The sequence below is a fragment of the Haliaeetus leucocephalus genome, unplaced genomic scaffold, assembly GCF_000737465.1.
Source record: "Haliaeetus leucocephalus isolate CR32 unplaced genomic scaffold, Haliaeetus_leucocephalus-4.0 Scaffold889, whole genome shotgun sequence".
Lineage (NCBI taxonomy): Eukaryota > Metazoa > Chordata > Aves > Accipitriformes > Accipitridae > Haliaeetus > Haliaeetus leucocephalus.
In genome coordinates, this window is record NW_010973325.1 from 648,659 (window position 1) to 669,207 (window position 20,549).

At 35.0% G+C, this 20,549-nt stretch overlaps 1 protein-coding gene across 4 annotated transcripts in view; it reads left to right on the forward strand.

Moving 5' to 3' along the window:
- Positions 1 to 519: 519 nt before the first annotated feature.
- The window catches only part of RTTN (rotatin), a 90,306-nt gene continuing 70,276 nt past the window's right edge, over positions 520 to 20,549 (forward strand). For 3 of the 4 annotated variants that reach the window (XM_010583289.1, XM_010583291.1, XM_010583293.1), the window contains exons 1-12: positions 532 to 588; positions 1,389 to 1,576; positions 2,237 to 2,435; positions 4,258 to 4,347; positions 5,470 to 5,548; positions 6,884 to 6,998; positions 7,508 to 7,658; positions 8,598 to 8,763; positions 10,829 to 11,010; positions 14,481 to 14,596; positions 17,632 to 17,802; positions 19,130 to 19,342. In XM_010583289.1, coding sequence (XP_010581591.1) covers positions 558 to 588; positions 1,389 to 1,576; positions 2,237 to 2,435; positions 4,258 to 4,347; positions 5,470 to 5,548; positions 6,884 to 6,998; positions 7,508 to 7,658; positions 8,598 to 8,763; positions 10,829 to 11,010; positions 14,481 to 14,596; positions 17,632 to 17,802; positions 19,130 to 19,342 — 1,701 coding nt within the window. In that variant the 5' untranslated portion in view covers positions 532 to 557. Of the gene's footprint in view, positions 589 to 1,388; positions 1,577 to 2,236; positions 2,436 to 4,257; positions 4,348 to 5,469; positions 5,549 to 6,883; positions 6,999 to 7,507; positions 7,659 to 8,597; positions 8,764 to 10,828; positions 11,011 to 14,480; positions 14,597 to 17,631; positions 17,803 to 19,129; positions 19,343 to 20,549 lie in introns of all 4 variants that reach the window. The other variant, XM_010583292.1, reaches the window with a different exon arrangement.

The window sequence follows — 20,549 nt, forward strand, 5'->3', positions numbered from 1 at the left end:
CAAACAAAAAAAATAAAAAAATCGGTCTTTGCAGAAGTCGATGTTGCAAATACGCGTCGAAGAACGACGGCAGAATTTAAGACACGACAATCCACCGCGCTACAGGTGCGTGCGGAGCTCACACCCCCGCGACAGGCCGACGGCCACGGCCACAGCCCCTCTCCGGCCAGAGAACGGCAGCTGCTCTTGACATGTTTACTACCCCCAGCGCTGCCAGACGGGCAGCCCGTCCGGCTTCGGGGGAACTAACCCCCCCGGACCACCACCTCGTCACCCCGGTGCCGCACTCGGAGCCCTACAAGTGGGGATACGCGGATTTTTACGCTGCGGGGGCGGTTTCTCGCCCTCAGGCCGCCGCACCCGCCCCGCCGGCTGCCGTAGCGGGCCGAGCGGGCTCGGCGCGGGGCCGCATGGGAGTTGTAGTCCCTTTTAGGCCATGAAGGGGAAGGGAGGCGGACTGCGTTTCCCAAGGTGCACCACGGCTGCCGTTGGCCCGGCGGGGCGGGCTGGCGGCGGAATCGGCGCGGCGGTTGAATGCCGGCGGGGAGAGGGGCGCGATGGAGTTGTCGTCGCTCGTCAGGAAGCTGGGTAACGGCTCCCCTCTCCCTCCCGGGGCAGCGGGCTCGGCTGCCCAGGGGCGCCGGGGCCTTCCCGACCCCTCCGCGGGGCTGCGTGTGTGTGTGGGGCGGCGAGGGGCCTGCTCCCCGCCGGCCTACAGCGCTGTGGGGGTTTCACCCGTGAAACGGGCCCGTCGGTTGCGCGTGGGAGCCCGGCCGCTGGCCTGGGAGGGAGCGGGGGGGCTGCTTCTTTCCTCGGCAGTCGCGGAGAGCGGCAGTCCCTGCCCGACCTCCGCGTCCACACCGTCGCCCCCCCACCCCGGACCCCTCGCCAGTTTTCCGCCCTGTGTTTTTCCACTCTTCTCCCCGCTGCAGACGTGGGAGGGGACAGTGACACACGCTGGTGCTTCCCTAGGAAACGCCGAAGGCTTTCCCCTTCAGAAAGGGTGCCTGTCGATTCGATAGGCTTGGGTAGATTGTTTTTTTTGTCCGATTTGCGAGTCCGTGGCAGCTTTCGGTATCCACAGTGTACTGTGGTAGAAGTTTTCAGAATTGTGTGCTTCAAGAAAAAGGTCATCCTCATGTTTTACCCTTAGCATCAGATTATATCAGTGTATTTTTTAGAATTTCACACTGGGCAGACGTACTTGATTAGCTTACTGCTGGTGAGTGTGATCATGTTTCTCTTTCTGGTAAGCATAATACTGACAGCATAAAAGCCAGCTTTTTCACACATCTTTGACAGTATTCTGTTTGTCCAAATAAGAAATAAGTTATGTCAGATGATTTCATGGGGTTTTTAATCTTTTTTTTTTGGGGGGGGGGGGACAGGTCACGAACTGGCAGAGATAAGAGAACGATCTCTGAAGACTATTCTGTTTAAATTGGATCATAACTTGATTTCATATGCTGATCTGGTCCATGAAAAAGTGCTTTTCCTTAATCTTTTGGAGTGGTTCAATTTTCCAGTTGTACCAATGAAAGAGGAAATACTAAATTTTGTGAACATCTTGATCAAGGTATGACATACTAACACTTATTTGCATTTAAACTATATGTATTTAGCATGCTAAAGCTAAATAAAACTGGATATTGTTTGCTTTTGTAGCTCCATGTAATGAGATTTTTAGAGTGTTTTGTAAAGACATGAATAATAAAACCACTCATGTGGCAGAAATGAAAACAAATTGAGTGACTTGTAATGGATCAGAGGGATAGCTGAAAAAAAAAAATCATTCTTTTCTGGGTTTCTACTTTAGTTCCTCTGCTTCTTCAGTTTCTCACTTAGTGTTTAATTTCTTCTTTGGAACGTGATTTCAGCTAAGCACTTGCACTGTTCCTGGAAAGTGAAGATTTGAACAGTGGTGCAACTTATTTTAAAAAAGTTGAGAAAACATTACAGGAATTTCAGAGATCTCGGATTCTTACATTCCTTGTGTTTTAATCACTAAACAGCAGCTATGCAGAGGGAAAAAAAAATCCCATCCTTGATAGTGATGGATGGTCTAAACAAATAAAGGCAAAATCTAACTTAACTTTTCATTACAACTCAGTCTTTTCTTTCCTACTCCTGCCCCCCCCCCCAAAAAAAAACCAAAAAACCAAACAACCCCAAAGCTAACAACTGAAACCTTGAGACTCTTCAGGCTAACTTTGTCAGTTATTTGTCCTAATCCTAGCATCCACCTGCTGCCCAGAAAATGATTGGAATTGGTGCAGTGGAATTCTTCTCTCAGCTTCGCCCCAATGTGGATCCAAACTTGCAGGCTATAATTGATGGGATTGTGGATGGACTGTTCTTTCTTCCTTCTGGACTTCCTTCTAGTTCTTTATCAGTACGTTATCAAACTCGGTCTCAGCCTTCAGTAGATCAACCAGGTAAATTACATATTTTGAAGTATGATTTATTTCAAATGAAAGTAAATTAAATGAAAAGCTTCCAGGCTATGAAAAGTTGAGGTTTTCAGGCATGGTAGGCAAATTATTCCCGAGAGATCAGTGAAGTGTATGGTAAGCAGATTCTGCCAGAGAAAGTGTGAGTTAAATCAGATAGTGCCATTCCCATAATGGAATTCTCTGCACAAGAACAATCCTGTTGTTTGTAATCAGACCTTCTCTGTCCATTTCTTCAGTGTGTTATATCTTTGCTATAATGTAAAAGGGCATGACACAGGAGTAACTTCCAAAGACAGCTTTGTGGCAGCAAGTGTAGCAACTTTGGACAAACCCGTAATTAAGCCAGTATGCTTTGCTGCTTTTCTTTGCATAGTAGACTTTAACTTTGAAAGCAGTTCAAATCTTAAAACAAAAAAACAAAACAAAAAAAAAGAAGCAGTAACTGAGCCTAGTAGAATTATTTTTAAAAATACATTAGTTGTATGCTCTATCTGCTTACTTTTGGATAAGTATTTGTCATAGAAAAATACGTAAACTTTGTTTAAGATTTCATATTACGTTTGAAGTGCTTCTCATATATGTGAGGTGCTATTACTTGCTTCTGTTATCTAGCTTATTATCTATCTGTCACAATGATTTACAGTGCCTCTTAGATGTAGTCAAGAAGTAAACCCATGTGGTTCTCTTCTTCTGCCTTAAAAACTTTAGCACAAAGTATAGAGGAGAAAATTATGTACCATGGAGGTCCTTACTTCATCCTCCTGGTTCTTGTGGGAAAGACACTGCTGTTATACTGCCTGACACCTCTGTCACTCATACTGTGCAATCTCAGAAATAAAAGTAATTTTTCTATGATTTCTGCAGCCTATCTAATACTTAGAGTTTTTGTTTGCTAGAACTATGTGGTGGCTGGTGATTGTTTTTTTTTTTTTTCTTTCTCTTTTTCTTTCGTTCGTTCTTTCACATAGGAGCAGATTTTTACCTAAGATTGCCACTGTACGGGGAATAATATAATAATTTTTTACATATGCATACTTAAGCTATATCTTTTTGATTCTACCCAATTGAAGTATTGTACATAATTTCTACTTGTGCTGTAAACTATATACATGTGTGGGTTAAATAATGCTTAATAACAGTAGTGTTGGTTTTTTTTCTTTCTATGTCAACTTCAGTTACTGGGAAAAATTGTAAACTAATAATCTGGGCATTATCTAGTTTGATCCTTTGAACCAAATATGTTTTGGAGAGATTGATTTTAACGGTGCATACCTTGTGTGTATTTTGTTGTACAGTTTGTGTATTAATTACATGTATTTAATAATATACATACTATATACAGGGGGGACATCTTTTCAGCTAACCTGAAAAGATAGCAGTTTTGGTAGAAAAAGGTTTTGAGTGGTTAATTTAAAAAGTTAATTTTATTACTACATAGGTAGAGTAGAAGGAAATGTTTTTTTTGGCTGCCAGTTCTCCATCAGGCAATATATTTTGTTTAATTGTTTTTGCTATTGCTTGTATGGTATGTGAGGTAGTGTAAGAAAATGGAAAAAAACTTTACAGTTGCAGAATATGATTATAAAAACCAAACATCAACACATTATTTTTACTCCATTTTCCTGATCATCTGAGAGTATTCTAAATCAGTTTCCTTAATAGGTTAAAACTCAAGGGCAAAAGGGAGGCAGTTCAGGAAAAGCATGAACAAAAATTGAGTTTTGCTTTTGGCTGGTGGGTTTGGGTTTGTTTTTTTTTTTTGTGTGTGTGTACATTTTTTAAATTTACCCTTTATTTGTTTTAGTTCTGCCTCAAGAGGAATTATTCACTGGATATTTTTGTCAAGGTAGAAGTCATCTGCCGCAGTTAGAAATACCTCCCAAAAGAACAGTTGGTATGTGTAGTTATAAAATAAGAATATGTTAATTACAGAAAGTGCTTAGAGTTGTAATTTAGATAGAATTCCATTGCAAATATTGTTATTGGCTCTTCTTTTTCCTGTTGTTATTTTGTGAAATCTAGTATCACAGAAACTACAATTATAATGCTTATAAAAATGACATTCATCTTGATAGATCTTTCTCTTTTCTAGTAGACAGTGTAACTCTTTGGAATATGTAAAGTATGTTAAAATATGCTGTAATTTTAAAAATTATTTAAATTACTAATGCTTTTCAGAAGGTCTGTGTTCCATAATCAAAAGTGGCTGTTTAAGTACCTTTTTGTTTCAACAAAGCTTAGTCTGAAGTACCTTTCTGCTTTTTGGAAAACTAGATTAGGTGCTTTAGAAGTCTTTACCTTGTATCTAAGTGAAAACCAGTGTTATGCTTGTAGTTTTTGTCAGTAAAATTATATGAAAAGTTTCACTGACAAACATTATTTTGCCTGTACCAATATACTAGCAGTTCACAGGAGAGTGTCATATTTAACATACAGTACAGTGCTGAGAACTAGATTTTAAAAGATGGCTTTGGAGTTACTGCATGTAAATTGCCAGATTACTTTTTTAGCAGCATATCAGCTATCTTTAGAATTGCACAATAATTATTACAAACTTTAACTTAAAAATAGCTTTAAAGTTATGTTAGTTAAAAAGTTATTATGTGTCACAATTTAGTAATAGCTATAATTTGTACTGCTTTAAAGAGTAAAAGCATGAGGTCACTTTTCCATTTTTTAGAGATCATGCTAATAAATATTCTTTAGTAGCAGAACAAATTATAATTTGAAAGCATGATGTGGGGGATCGAGAACTCTTCCACTAATGCTGTGTTTTCTGTTTGCTAAAACTTTCTTCAATAAACGTATTTCATTTTGATTTGAGATGACCTTAGTACTTTTTTTGGTATTGCTGAAAACTCTCATTAGAAACACTTGAGTTTGTGTGAGTCTATATTTAGTAAAAGGTATTTCTATTTCAAATAGTATACAGTTCATAAGTTTTCAACTTTGCCATGGAAACAGTGTAATACTTCTATAAAATATACTCCAAAATGTCCACACTCTTTTTTTGCAGTGAAATGCTTGAAATTTTCCACATTTCCTTGGCTAACTCTGACTTCAACAGATAGACATGTTCTGTCATCAAATGAAAGGTACAGTAATAAACATTAGTTTGCTTGTAGTTTTTATTTTTCTCAGGTAAGAGTGGTTCTAAATTTCTGTCCTTCTGCATCATTAGACTGTTCCTGTAAATAACCTAATGAGTTAATTTTTGATAATCATAAAAGCTGCACTGAAGTTGGGCAGAGCAGATAAACGGAGTTGTAATAGAACAAGTTTTCTGTTAATGTCACTCTCCATTCTTTGTGTTTAATTCAGAATACCTTTTTTGTTGTTGTTGTTCATGCCACTGCAGTTTGTCTTCTAAATTTCTCAAGTGGATCAAAGATTTCATTCAGTTAATTTTAGAGCAAGCTGGAATAAAAATCACTATATAGTTCACCCGCATGACCACTTGGCAGAGAAATCCGTACTTCCAGTAGTAGGTGAACTAGGTTTAGGCCAATAAGTTTAGGTACAATGCCTCATCCAGGCATTGAGTCATTCAGATCATCCTCTGCAGCAATTTTTGGGGGGCTTTAACTTTCATTTAGAAAAAACAGTGTTTGAAGTGGCCCAAGGAAAAGTTCTGTAGATGGGATTCCTTATGAGTTGATCTAGTGTAGTTAGTCAACAATGCAGTATCACGGACTAGACTACTTAACAAGTCTACTCTTAATTGTAAGCTTTCTTGTAATAGGTTTTTGGGTTTTTTATTTTCTTTTGAAAGATGTCTGAAGCTGGAAAACCTCTTTAATATTTAATTTCCTTTATGCCTGAGTCCAGAAAAGGGACGCAGCTCCTTAAAACTGGACATGTTTGATTTTTTCTTTTTTTTACAGTGGTTTCTGAAACAGTAGAAAAAAGAAAAATTAAGTAGAATACACAAAAGTTTCTTATTATTTAATAATATACATGCTAGAGAATAACTAATAAATTTCTTCCTTTATGTGATTTCCCACATATGTAATTCAAGTGCTTTGAAGTTATACATGAAACTTAGTAATGAAAGAAACTTTCTTATTGATAAGAATTGGATTACTTGCTGTACCACTGAGACAATCACTAGCTTCACAGGGAATTTCCAGTCTTTCTTAACTTAATTTCAAATTCAGAATCAATAAAGTTATTTCTCTTCTGGGAACTTTATTTTACATGTGGTTTGATAACAGCTGGAATTGAGTTTGTTCTTTATTGTATACAGAATTATCATAGCTAAGGAATAATTCAAGTTTAAAAACGGTACAACAATAGAATTACAGCATTTTTTTCTTTAGATTCTTCAGTGTTGTGATTATAACTTTCTTATAAAGACTTGTTCAAGCTAATGATTACCGGTTCGGTTTTTTTTGTTTTAATACATATTTAAATATGAACTGCATTTTTAGCTCTTTGAGAAGTAACAACCAAAGTTTAATTTGGAGTACGTGTGAGCTTCTTCAGGATGTGATTATGCAAGATTTTCCTGCTGAGATCTTCCTTCAAAGGCCGAAGATTGTACAGGCAAGAATTCACATAAGGTTTAAGTTTTTTATTGTGCTATGGTATAAGTTGTGCCAAGTAAAAATTGATGTAAATGATACAATTTGTCTCTAAACAAAAAAGCTAAACAGAAGTTCCTTTATGTAAACTTTAGGAGCATAGAAAAGGGGACATTAGCTATATATTGTGTTTAGAAAGTTACTTGGTTGTAATAATGTATATTAAAGTAATACTTTGTTTCTTCTGGATAAGATAAAATTGTGTCACTGTCACATGCACACCCTCTAATGGGCTGCTATAATGGAAGTAGTGACGTTATTTGAAATATGTGGAACTTGGTTTTTCCCTTAGGACTGATAGTCTTGTATTCAGTACAAAACCAGTAGTTAAACTTATTTGTTCTTTGCTGTGATTTTTAAACACTTATAAACGTCTGTGAACTATATTTACCGCAAGACTTTTGCTGGTGTGGGTGTTCATGAAGGTGCATTAATGTTCAGCTACTAGTGTTGATGGTTTTGTATTTGCAGAGCCTTTTGTCTCTACTAAACCTGGCTTTTGGAGGAGATGGAAGACATCGGTTAGCTTTGCAGGCTGTGTCGTGCCTGCAACAGTTGTGCATCTTCTTGAGAAGCAGACTTAACTTCCACAGAGATCCAAGTTTTTCTTCCACAGAGCAAGGTAAGTATTTTTAAATATTTGAAATACTGTTGTGTTTTTACTACAGGTAAGATTATCTAAAATTATATACAAAAAAAACAGAGCCAACCCACAGCTTTATAGCATATGTAATCTTGTGAAACTTTTGCTAAGTGATGTTGTTCTGTACTATTCATGTTAGTGAATATTTTTGGAATACCTGCATTATTTTAAAATACTTACTCATTTTTACAATTTTCTGTGATTCTCCATTGATCAACTTTTTCTCAGTATCCGCCTGTTTGTGTGTCAGCAGGAGAGGGATTTTTTTTTTTAACTAAAACTAAATGAAATCTGTAAAATAAAAGTGGGCAGAGTTTCAGAAAAGTTTTCAAGCTATTAGTGCTTAACAATTTGGTTACTAATTCCATGAGCTGTGTTAATTTTCTTTTTTTATTGTGATGTCTGAAAGTAGTTTAATCATTGTTTTGGATTTTACAGTTATTAGGGCTATTTCACAATGTTCTTAATGCTTAAACTTTGTAGATTTAATAGTGTACATTAGTTATAATGATCTTCCTGTTTCCATTTTGTCAGCTGAATATAATCAAGTTTTTTTCTGTAAATTGGTAGTCTGGTTCTGTTCCTAAGATTGCCACTATATTTGGTGTCTTAATAAATGATACTGGCTGTTTTTTTGCACAACATCAACAAATCCAATAGCTTTAGTCAGACACTATGTTTGTGTTTTTAAAACTCAAGATTTATTATTCAGCTGTAATTTTCAGTGGTTTTGCCTTGGAATTGAGTTTCCACACTCTGTGCCACTACTTGCCAGCGATAGGTTGTCCTAGCTTGCTAATATTTACTTGGTGTTTTCCATATCCTACTTTAGTTACTTTTACCATTACTTCACTATGTAGTATCTTTCAGAATAATGGATTGCACTAACTAAAAATACATGATTTGTGTTACATAAAGGTACAGCTTCCCAGAATTCATCTATATCTTACTGTCAAGAAGCAAGAGGTCGTCCTCGTTCTCGGAATCCATCACCTGGAAGTAGTAGCCCTCGGCCATCTGTGATTGGACGGACGGTTCAGCGTCCTAGAGGAGATGGTCAAGATTGGGATGCGGCATCTTCCAGGTGAATAAAATAGGAAATAACTTACACTTCAGTTAAAAAATTATTAATACAGGATTATATCATCAGCTGCTTGTCAGCCTGTGGGATGATGCAAGAGTTTTGTGAACCTGTGAAAATTCAAACCATGTTTATGAATTGAACAGTTAGTTCTCTAAGTGGTGTTCAGAATACATAAGAAGAGTTTTACCTGCCACATTCTGTACCCAACCAACATTTTTAATGAGATCTTAGTGTCAATTGTTATCGCTTGTGCATGTGTTTGTAAGACACAGAAAAGCACTTATTCAGGCTATTGCCGTAAAGTCAGGGATTTTTCCTTTTCTTCAGCAGGTGACCCCATAAGTTCTTTTAAGTTGAATGGCCATCCCATACAGTGTACATTATTGTCAAAAATGCTATGCTGTATGAAGATTTCCATTAAAGTCTTGAAACTTTGTTGTTAAATCTGACAACAAATTTCAGTTGTATAACATCTAAAAATTCGACTCCAATATGAAATTACGAATTATCTGCATACCCTCAAAATGTTCAGGTGTTTGTTTGGTGTGGTTTTGTTACTCATCTTGACACAACAGACTTAAAGCTGCTGTTCAAGATCCAATGTCTTTTAGTATGTGGGAATTTAAAAGTTCTTGTGAATCCTTACTGTGTTCTTGTTGGTAGTGCTTTTGAGTCTCATGCTCACTGCCCATGAATCCCCTTTCTTAAAAGGATGTAATTTAGCCCAGAGACAGCATAAAGGAAAACAGGATGTTGAACAGAAAATAGACAGAGGGAAATGACTATAGTGTTGCTCTGACATTGCTGATTTTGATATGGAAGAGCTGCTTTTACTAAATCTTGTCTTTTTCAACATAATTGCAATATAAATTATTTGTTTATTGCCATTCTCTATGTAACTTCTTTTTCCTTGTTCTTAAATCTTGAGACTCTTCAATCTATCTGTTTGTCTGTTTCAAATTCTGCCTGGAAACTTAACCTTTCCTCTTCTGAATTGTTTTTATGATTGATACCTCTCCTTCCTTACCCTCTGGTAAGTGCAATCAGAACCACTATGTATTGCTGAACTCTTCTATTTTGCTTACAGTCTTCTATTGACCTCTTAAAATGAGTTGGCTTTTAAATTCTTAATTGCTTTTCTTTAGACATCTTTTACATTTAGACAATATAATGTAAAACAGCCATGCCACAGTTCAGTTTCTTCAGCTTGTTTAATAATAAAAAAAGCAACCAAACAAAAAAACAACTTTAAAAGTCATACAGGTTTTTAAAGCAATTCAAGATTGTTAAATACTGTTTAGGATAAGAAGAAAAACATTAAAAAACATTTGTTCTGAGTTGTATCAATTATAATGCTGCCAAGAGAATTAGATTCTTCTTGAAAGTAGTTGAAAAATAATAAATTTGTGAACTATATATAGAGCTCAAATTTTAAAATAATTATATATGTAATAACTATATGTATATTTCATAATACATACTTGGTTGCAGTTAAGGCTTTCTTGGGCAAGGGAGTATTTTCTGTTTTACAGTGGACAAGGAAGTCCTATAGGCTTAAACATAGGGCACACTTACTTAATTTTCCTTCTAAGAATTCTGGTGGCTAGCCGCACAGAATGTTTTCAATGTAGTAGGTATAGTTCAGGCTGAAATCTGATTTAGTAAGTGGTCTTGCTTCAAGCAACTCATAGACTTTGTTCATCAAAAATAGCATGTCAAATCAACTGATTTTTCTCTTGCAATATTGTATTCATTGCATGTGTATTTCTTCCAGTACACGTTTCCAAGTGCATTTGAAGATGACTGCCAAAACAGTAGGCGTTCACTTCTGATGCTACCAGTTCTGACATTTAAAAAACCAACCAACCAAAATCCTCCCCTTCCTGCAACACTGGTAGATAGCAGAGAAAGATTAGGATGGAAGGAAGGATATGCATTAAGGAGGAGGACATTAAAATACTTGATGCTGTTTTTAACATCTATAGATATATGGGTTTTCTCTTTGCAAGAGTTAACTATGTCTCTTTTTTTGTTTTATTTTGTTTTGTTTGTTTGTTGTTTTAAGTGGAAACAGTACTCAAGCAAATGCAAACTCCAGAATCTCTCTGCATTCCCCACCTGATGTAGGACATATTGACCTACCAGATGCTGAAAATGAGGACACTTTGGAATTACAGATGAAGCAACTTAGCCTTCCTCAGTTCTGTGTTTCCATCTTGGAAAATGCAATACCTCTTCTAAGAACAGGTGAGAAAGTTTTGAATTAAGCATTTCACTTACGTATCCTTCCCATCTTTAGTACAAACCTCTTAAGAAGTTGGTATTATGAGGCGAGTACCTCAAATAAATAAGGCACAGATGATTGCTGATATACTATAGCTAGTTATAACAGTTCTAGGGACTTTGTTCAGATCATAAATCTTGAATCTTCTGGTTGATTTCCAGAATGCCTGCAGAAGTTTCAAGTGCTTTTTACTGTTGGTGGAAAGTAGTGGTAGGAAAAAGTGGGTGTGTGGTGGAAAAATGGTGTGGCTGGATAAAATGTCATTCAAGAAGATGAAAAAATAATGACACTTAAAAGACGTGTTCTGATGTCTTTGAGCATAGAGTTTTTCTCCTGTTGAAGAAATAAACAAAAATTCTGGAAAAAGGTTTGTTTTATTCTTATGAATGCAGTAACAAATTTTAATTATGTTTTAAGAACCATAAATAATGATAGTCTAATTGCAACAAATGATTTTTATTTTAATTTACAAAGGTTCTAAATTGCAAAGGGTTCTTGAAGGACAGTCTTTTTGCTCTCAAGTTGTTTAAAACAGTATTTAGTTGTAAAACAATGTCATTCAAAACAGGTATTGGTACATGTGGTAAGGTTTGCAAATATACGAGCTGGAAATGTGTATCTATCTATAACTAGAATACTAAAAGTTGTTTTTTTAATATCCCTATCAACATTTCCTGAGTTGGGTAGAGGCTTTAACTTATAAAAATTGTATGAAATATGTACGAAACTTCCATTTTCATGATTGTTTTTATTTTTTAATGACTTTCTGTTCTGTTGCAAAATACTGGTTTACTTGTGTATTTGACAGTAACATCAGCATTAATATGTGTCCACAGGAAAATTTATTCAATCTTCATTTTTTTTGGTAATAAACCAAACTAAAATGAATAAAAATTTTGTTTTCCCCTTTCAGAATAGTGATATTTAAATATTCATTCTGGCATCTTCTCTTTTATTTATAATGTAAAACTGCAGAAAATGTGTTTTCTATCTTTTCCATTTCTGGCGCATGTCGCTTCAAATTTGCAGAGTTAAAATATAGTGAGTTTTTCCATCTTTCAAAATTCTTTCTTCGCATCTTATCATAGAACTAAAGTATCATTTTCAGATGAAGTTGATCTGTCTTTGTTTCTCTTGCCCTCAGTTTTTTCACACTCTTTAAACTCTCCTTTCTTCCACTGTGCTGTAATGAGACATAGATTGTAAGCAAACTAATATTTTTATCCTGTTCCCATTGATCTGAAGTCCTGTGATCTGAAGGCACACTGTGATACTGTGAGACAGTAACACACAGTAACACTCTGTTTCTCATGTGGTTATATTTGCCGAATTGTTTTCTTCAGTAAAATCTACAGGCACTTTTATTAACATTATTATCACCTTATACAGTATAATGTAGATTTTTCTTTTTTTTTTTTAAACTGTTTAAATTACTCAGCAAAGGAAAAACAGTAAGCTTACTGCAAAATTTGCTTGCATTTTACAATATAATGTATATTTCAATTAAGCTCAAATTCTGTTCCTTGTGGAGATGTTGATTGGAATCTTTTTTCCTTTTTGCTGACCTGTCTTGTGAGTGAAGTCCTTTCAGAAATCAGTAGTGGTGTGGGTTGTGGGTTTTTTTGTTTGTTTGGTTGGTTTTTTAATCAGTTTTGAGCTACCATACTTGTCTGAAGTTCAGTGCTTATACTGAGTGTCTTAAAGTCAATTATTTAAACTGGAACACCAAAAGATTTGTTTTACAGTCATTGATTATATCTGTCTTACTGTGCATTTAGTAATAATGACCTCTTAGCACATACTAATTGCCACAGGTGTTGGGAAATGAGTATTTTGCTGATTCATATAAGAGTGTGGTAGAATGAACTTGTGTGTCTGTAGATCATGGCAGCTACAGCAAAGCATTTTTGCAGATGTTATGTTTAGTTATTAACTTAAAAATATTTCTGAAACTATAACTCTAGTTAAAACCACCATTATTTAGTACTTGCATTATAATGGAGAAATTTATTAAGTCACCTTTCAAATATTTTAAGCACAGACATTTGATTAAGAATTTGCAAAATAGTTAGGAAGAGAGAAAAAGTGCTTTTTTGAGTTTTCAGGCATATACTTTTCAAATTGACAACGTTTTGCCTAAAATAAATGGAAAACAGCACTTCTGTGAGACAGGAAAAAGCAAGCTTTCAAAAAAGCCCTCTGTCATTATCTGCCATATGCTCACTCAGAGCAGATCACTTAGGCTGCAAATTGCATGAGCTGTGGACATTGTCACTACATATATAGTCTCACACACACACATATATGTTTTTTCCTCAAGTATATCAACAAGGCTTCTACAGTGTGTAAGATCTACAAAAGATAGAAAAAGTGACAAGGAAATTAATGTTCAATCATAACAAGCAGTAGAGCTTGCTTTTTTTTTTTTTAACAGATTTTGAAGGATGCAAAATTTTTATGGTAGTTAAAAAATAAATGGGAAATTCAGTGGTGATGTGTGAAATCTATCCATGGTCTTAAATAGAAACATACCATCAACAAGTAACTAAGCCAACAGTTGCACTAAACTGAGTATTTGGGGGAAACTGTTACCGTATGGTTCCCTAGGATGCCAGACAATTTTGGCATCCTCTTTTGTATGAGGTTGAAAATATTTGGTCTGGCTCCAGATATTCTGCCTTGTTCTTCATGAAACCTTCTAGCCTTTGACTGCTTCTCTATTGTCTCATTATCTGGGGACATTAGGGGGAGGCTTATATTTGTAGTAAATGTAGGCTGTAAATGTTTAAGCTCAGGCCAGGTTTCTTTGCGGCCCTTTGTTCAAGCACAAAACTGCACAAAGTATAAAAGCCGCTAATAGACAGACAAGATAAGAGTTGTTATTAAGAGATACTGAGTCAGAAGGAGCAATGAAAATGAATAAATATTAGCCTAAAAAGAAGCAGGGAAAATTGTTACAGAGAAAAGTACAAGTGGATAAAGTGGATATTCATCTCCTTGCCTTTCAAAAGATCTCAAACAAAATAATCCAGGAAGACAGCTACTGCTGCTATACCAAAAATGCAGTTCAACAGGAATAGGTGATACATATGGAAGATCTGTAACCTAGCTGGCTGGGTGGGGGAAATAAGTGACTTTATGCTGAACTTCAAAGAAGTACAGTAATAGGATTTACAGCTGTAATAAAGTTTATGTAGTACTGTAGGATTTAAGGAAATGCAGTCTTTTTTCAAGTATACGATTGTTGTCTTCTGTGATTCAGAGCTATTGGTGGTTGAAGGCAGTTAGCATTAGTTTAGTAGAAGTGTATAGCAAAACTAAAATATCAGAATTTCAGATCTGGAATAATCCCTTGTTCTAAATGGTGTTTTCCGAATATCATAATATAATATTTTGTCTGTATTTGAATTTTTCCTCTCATTTGTATTCCTAGGCAGTAGGAGAGTGACGATGGAAGTTCTTGAATTGCTTGTTGAAGACATGTTCCTTATTGGTGATGCTATTTCTGAAAATGTTTGGGAAGATGATAGCCTTTTTGCATTGGAATTGGTAAGATTCTTTAGGCTTTGATCAGCCATTTTTAACAGTCTGCTTTTATAAGCCTCTGACATTTTCTGCAGTGATTCATATACGTGTCTAATCTTCTGCTGAGCTACCCTTTTGAAAATCTTAAATAGTTTATTACTAGTTCTATCACCGGCACGTTATTATTTTTTTTTTTTAAATGCAAGTTCTTTTACTAGATGATACTTGAAGTTTCACCTCACAAAAATAAGTAAGGAATTTTGTCTTGTAGTGAAAGGCTGTTAAGCAGCTATTGAGAGAAACACGTGTAGGGAAGGGGATCTGAGGGAAAAGTACCGACTACAGATGTTGGAGACCAATTTGATGTAAATGACAGCTTTCACTTTCTTTACTCCTTATAAACTATTTGTTTAAAATTAGGGAGGTAACTGTTTAGATCCAAGACTGCACTTGTAAGATACGTGGTACCCATTTCCTACACAGGACCTATAGATGCCTGCACAGATTTCAGCCATCCTTAACTCTCTTGCTTTCCTGGGAAAGAAAGGAGAAGGCTTTTTGGCCAAGGAGAGATTCAAAGCATTAAGGTGCTGTTGACCAAACAATTTAAATTGCTGGAAATACATATCAGAGCACAGCTGAGAGTTGTTATATACATGAAACATCAAATTAGTGAATGACAGATGAAGTAACAATGGCCAACTTGCTTTTTTGAAGACCACTGAAAGCTGAAACAAGCCAGCACGACTTACACATGTAACAAGCATACCAGAGTTGCAGACTGAAACTTGTCTAAAAACTTGAGTTGTGTAGTCTTACATGCACATGATTTCAGTTAGAATTCATGAAAATACCACTGAATATGAAACAATAGTATTTCAATAATTATTAAAATATTACTGTAGGCTTCCCTATTCTCTATTTTACAAATTATAATATTTGTTATTTATAGGACCTAGCAGTGAATGAGAACTTATTTCTTTGAATCTAGTGTACTAGATAGTTATAATTGATCAACATCAAGTCAGTACTGAAGATTCCTTGCAGAACACTTAATCTAAGAAGCTTAATATAATCTTTTGTCTCATTGTTGTATGACCTGAATCAGTATATTCCACTGCATATAAATCTGTCAAACCACAGTAGAAACTGTGAGAATCATCACATGTACATCCTACTGATTGTTGTTAGTAGGATAATGTCTGTTTCCAGGCTACTAAGAAGCAAAACTCTGCAAATAAGCTGGGTAATTGTATATGATTATATTGATTAAAAAAAAAAAAAAAAACAACTTTGATGATATAACTTCATTCCATTGGTAGAGTTTTGAGATTTATTAGTAAAACACTTTTCAGATACAAAATTCACCTCCCATTGAAAGTTATGAATCTACATCAATTTGTGATGCACAGCTGGACTGTGCAGTGCAATTCAATAAAGCTAATTTTGATAAAGCAATTGCACGGCAGGAGATAAAAACAGTTCTTCAACTTTCTTAGTGTTTGAGTAAATAAAAATAACTGAATGGACAATTTTAGGAAACAACTGTTAAACTTACCTTTATATTATTTAGTACTATATCAAATAAAATGTCTTTTATCAGAAGTAGACTGTGTTTTTGGAGTTGATAGGCTTCAGTGCTTAGAAAACATGCTTCCTCTTTGTGTTTTGTATTGGCTCCAAGGGAAGGAGCTCATGTGTCTCCTTTCTAGGAAACTTGAAAGGATATCTTGCATAACATTATTGCTTTGTTTTTTGTTTATCCAATTTTAAAACTCTGCACTGGAATATCTTTCTGAAAAAGAGGTATTTTGGAAAAGCCCTTCAAAATTACTTAAGTTTGTAACTGTATGTATTTTGTGCAAGTTCTTATGCTTCCTTCCTCCCGAGTAAAGTTTTTACTGTTTTCCAGTTTTGGCATGTGTATGTAAGTAAAATTTGATTCTGCCATGTCAAAAAGTTAGATAGTGCAGATTGCTGTAGCCCCTCAGCTTTTTTGGATCACTAGCTTTGAGACAGTCATCCTTGTCTCAGGGAGGAATAAAGTTTTTGAATCTGTTGATTTGAGACTCCGTGGTCTTGAAGCAGAGCCTCTTCCTACTTCTGCAAACTGTAGCAGGGCAGAGAGAAACTTACATTTTTGAACTCCTGAAGATGAAAATGAATCCTTTTCATATTCCTGTGTAACAACATGTGTTGATAATTACTTTAAAAGACTGATTTGATTTAGTCAATTGCTTCTTGTCATTTTCTTCAACTATGTTGTGTCAGATAAACAGTGCTTAACTGCTTAGCAGTGATTATAAATTTCTGGAATTAATAAGCTAAATCTCACATGTGCTATTGCCTTATTAATCATTATTTGGCATTCCAAAACTGGTAACTGAAATTAATTTGACCTTTGTTCTAGTGTCCTTAAGTACAAACCTGGCTTTTTCAGGTGACCAAAATTCTAGAAACTAATTTTGTTTTCTCCAGTGTCAGTGAGCTGGATTTATGCAAATGATAGTGGTTCTTGAGTATGATTTTACATAATCTGGGAAATGTGCTGCTGTTTCCTTTGGGAATAAATAGGCATAAAAAAAGTTTGATGTTCTCAAAGTTTGGATTGAGGATGGTTAGGTTTTTATTTATTTATTTATTTATTTATTTATTTTTTTTAGGTTTTAAGATAAAGCTTTATTAGCAGGTTCAAACCAGCTTCTAATATTTCCATATTAAAAGTGAATTCCAAAATAGTTAAAATTCCAGAAGTTCAAATGTGTAGTGAGCAGAAATTAAGGAGGGGAAAAAAAATGGGGGAGGGGGGACAGTAACCAGGAATGGGTAATTACTGACCGAAGTATTCAGAACTACAAGTGAAGGTAGAGTGAAGTCTAGACCTAATGCACAGTTCTGTTCAGATGACAAACAAAATGCTGTGTATTTTGTACCATTTCTGCATTTTTAAGTTATTTGGATAATTGTGTTAATGATGCTATGAGTGCTGTATAAACACTGTAAAGATACAGTAATGTTTCAATTATTTCTAATGATTGTATTTCTGATTTTGTTTTCAGAAAGCCAAATTGCTTCTGGTTTTGGGTTTGCTTGGAGAAACTATATTATATCACAAAACTAATATAAGTGCAGAGCAGCCCGAGGTGATGTTGGTGCATCACAGAATGGCATTTATCAGCATTTCACTCTTCACTGTTAGATTACTGCAAATACTTCTCCCTGTAGAAAAGGTATGCCATCACTAATTTTAAGTGATTGTTTTTTGGTTTTGCATTTTAAGAGGGCAAAAAGTGATACCTTCCTCAGTGATTAATACTGGGAAAATAGCCACTGGACAGAGAAATTAATCTGATTTATATTGGCTGATGTATGATCACAGAAGGCAACTTTGTCCATTCTTCAGTTATCAGTGCATTCTGCAGGATCTTCTGCATATTTCAACTCGTCAAAAACATTTTTAATAGAGTATTTTAATGAGTTTTTGAAATTCAATGTTCTTTTTCCTCCTATGGTGTTTTTTCTGGTATGTTGTATAGTCTGCCAAGCTGTGCTGCCCCCTGCTCATTTATAGTATGTGTGCAAGTAAGGCTAAGTAAGACTAGAACTACATAATGTTTAAAATCATTACTCTTGATCTGATGGAACATAGTAAGCAATTATGTTTTGTGCATCACAGTGATTTTAATTATTCTTTGCTTCCAATGCTCTTTAAAAGAAGTTCTTTTGTAGCTCTTGAGTTGGTTTATTTATTATTATTTTTTTCCTGTTTATTTCAGGGCGGGATCCAATGATTGGAAGTTTTTGTGGGATGGAAAGTGTTACAAGATGTTTAAACCTGTATGGGTTTACTTTTTTTGGATCAGTTTTTATTGCAGTGTAGCTCTTTTTTAGACATTGTTCAATCTGAGTAGTAGATTGATTTTCAGTTACGGGCTTTTTGTCACAAATGTTAAGTCTTTTAATATAAGCAGTCTCTTGTACCTGCAAATAAGTGTAGACATACTAATCTAATGACTTTATAATTTTTGTCTTTATGTTCTTATGTATATAATACAAAATCTCAATTCTGTGTATGACAGAAGTTGGAAAAAAGTTAACTGTATTTGAGGTCAATTTTAGTTGAAGGAATACTGAACACTTGCAGTAAAAAAAACCCAAAACAACAGCAACAGAAATCCCAGTTCTTAGTATGTGATATTACTATATGGAATTGTAGACTGCTTTTACTACAGAAATAATTGTGGTCTGTGTATTCTCTGCCATCTAGTGGTTAGACAGTAAAATGACCCTGGCCGGTGGAGTTGGTAGTGCTGTGGCTGGATCACACACAACTTTTGTGACTGGTTGCAAGTCTGACATTAGGACTGACATCTAATGAACTCTCACTTTTAATAAAAAAAAAAAATTCTTCATATAGAACTCATTTGATATGTGTTTCTTTCTCTCATTTTTAAGTAGCAGCAATAGTGATTGTACTTGTCGAATGACTGCAAGTGCTGTTGTTGGTTTTATTGTATTTTCAGGCTGTTCTTCTGACAGTTATTTTCTTTTTCAAAGGCGAGTAAAGTTTTACAAAAGAGTTTGCTGAACGCTTTATTTCTTCTCTCTCTGGATGTGTCCTTCTCCTTGGAATACCCAAGCATTCATGAATCCGTTGCAGCCTATCTGGAGCAGATGAGTACTGAGAACTACAGTATTTATAAACAAGTTTCAGAAGCTGCGTATTCGATCGAATGCACTTGTAGCTTTATGGTTGAAGTTCATAAGAAGGTGTGGAATTTTATTACATAAAATATTTCCTGTGGGCAAATTTTGTTACTCCACTTCCCTTTCTCCATGGTAAAAACTATAGTCTAGCATAGCTGAAGAAAATTCATAAGTATGAGTATTCCATACCATGCAAGGTGTAGTTAATTTATATTTTTTCCAGTAATACTACTCATGATATTTGTAAAAATCTTATCCTAAGTAAAAACAAAGAAATAAACACTTGGAGGTTGGAAGTGGGCACAAGACCTTTTATGGGCAAAGAAGTAAGAAAGAAGCAAATAACTCTATTTAAATATATACATAGTGTGTGTGTGTGTATGTTGTCCAGTATTTAAATACTTCAGAAAATTCTAATTCCCAACTACTTGGCAATTGTAGCTCTAATAAACTACTACTTTAGACTGTGTAAGATTTGTGTTTCACTTTGTTATGAAAACAACTAAATTACTTTCCTTTATTAGTTAGTAGTTAAGAGACTAGTACATTACCGAAATACTTTTTTCCATTACCCAAATGGACAAGTAATTGTGCAAAATACTTGATGCATTGATACTAAAATAAATGAATAAAATACAGCAATATAAATGTAGTGGTATCTTAAATCTTGAGTTAATCTATCCTTTATATAGGCAGGTTCTGAACTTAATAGAAGCAATACTTTGCTCATAAAATACTGTGTACAATGAAAATAACTCCATCAAATTTAAATGGTTCATGTTTAATGTATTTGGTAACCAAAAGTATGAAGACATATGTACTTAAATTTAAAAAAAACAAACTTGCTCTTTAACATTAATAGTGAATTGTTCAAAGTTTAATAGTTAAATCTTTCATTATACTCTTCTCATAAAATGCATGTTGATTAATCAAAAAAATTTTTTTTTAAAAAGCATGAAGTATTCAAGGATGAGTCTGTTCTTGGGCATTTTAGAAAGTGTTTTGAACAGACTTATAGTGTTCATGCTGTGAAATGTTAGACATACATTATTCCCATTGACTTTAATAGAAGTTTATTTGGATTCAGCAGCTGAAGGGTTTTCAGCTCCCAGGAGTAGGTTCTAAAATTTGTTTGTTGACAATCTATTGAATTTATTAATCAGGTTAATTATAAACTTCTCTATGAAAGGCTGAACGAAACCCTACTTAGTAGATGTATTAAATGATGATAAATTCAGAAAGATTATGCAATAACATTGTATAACTTTAA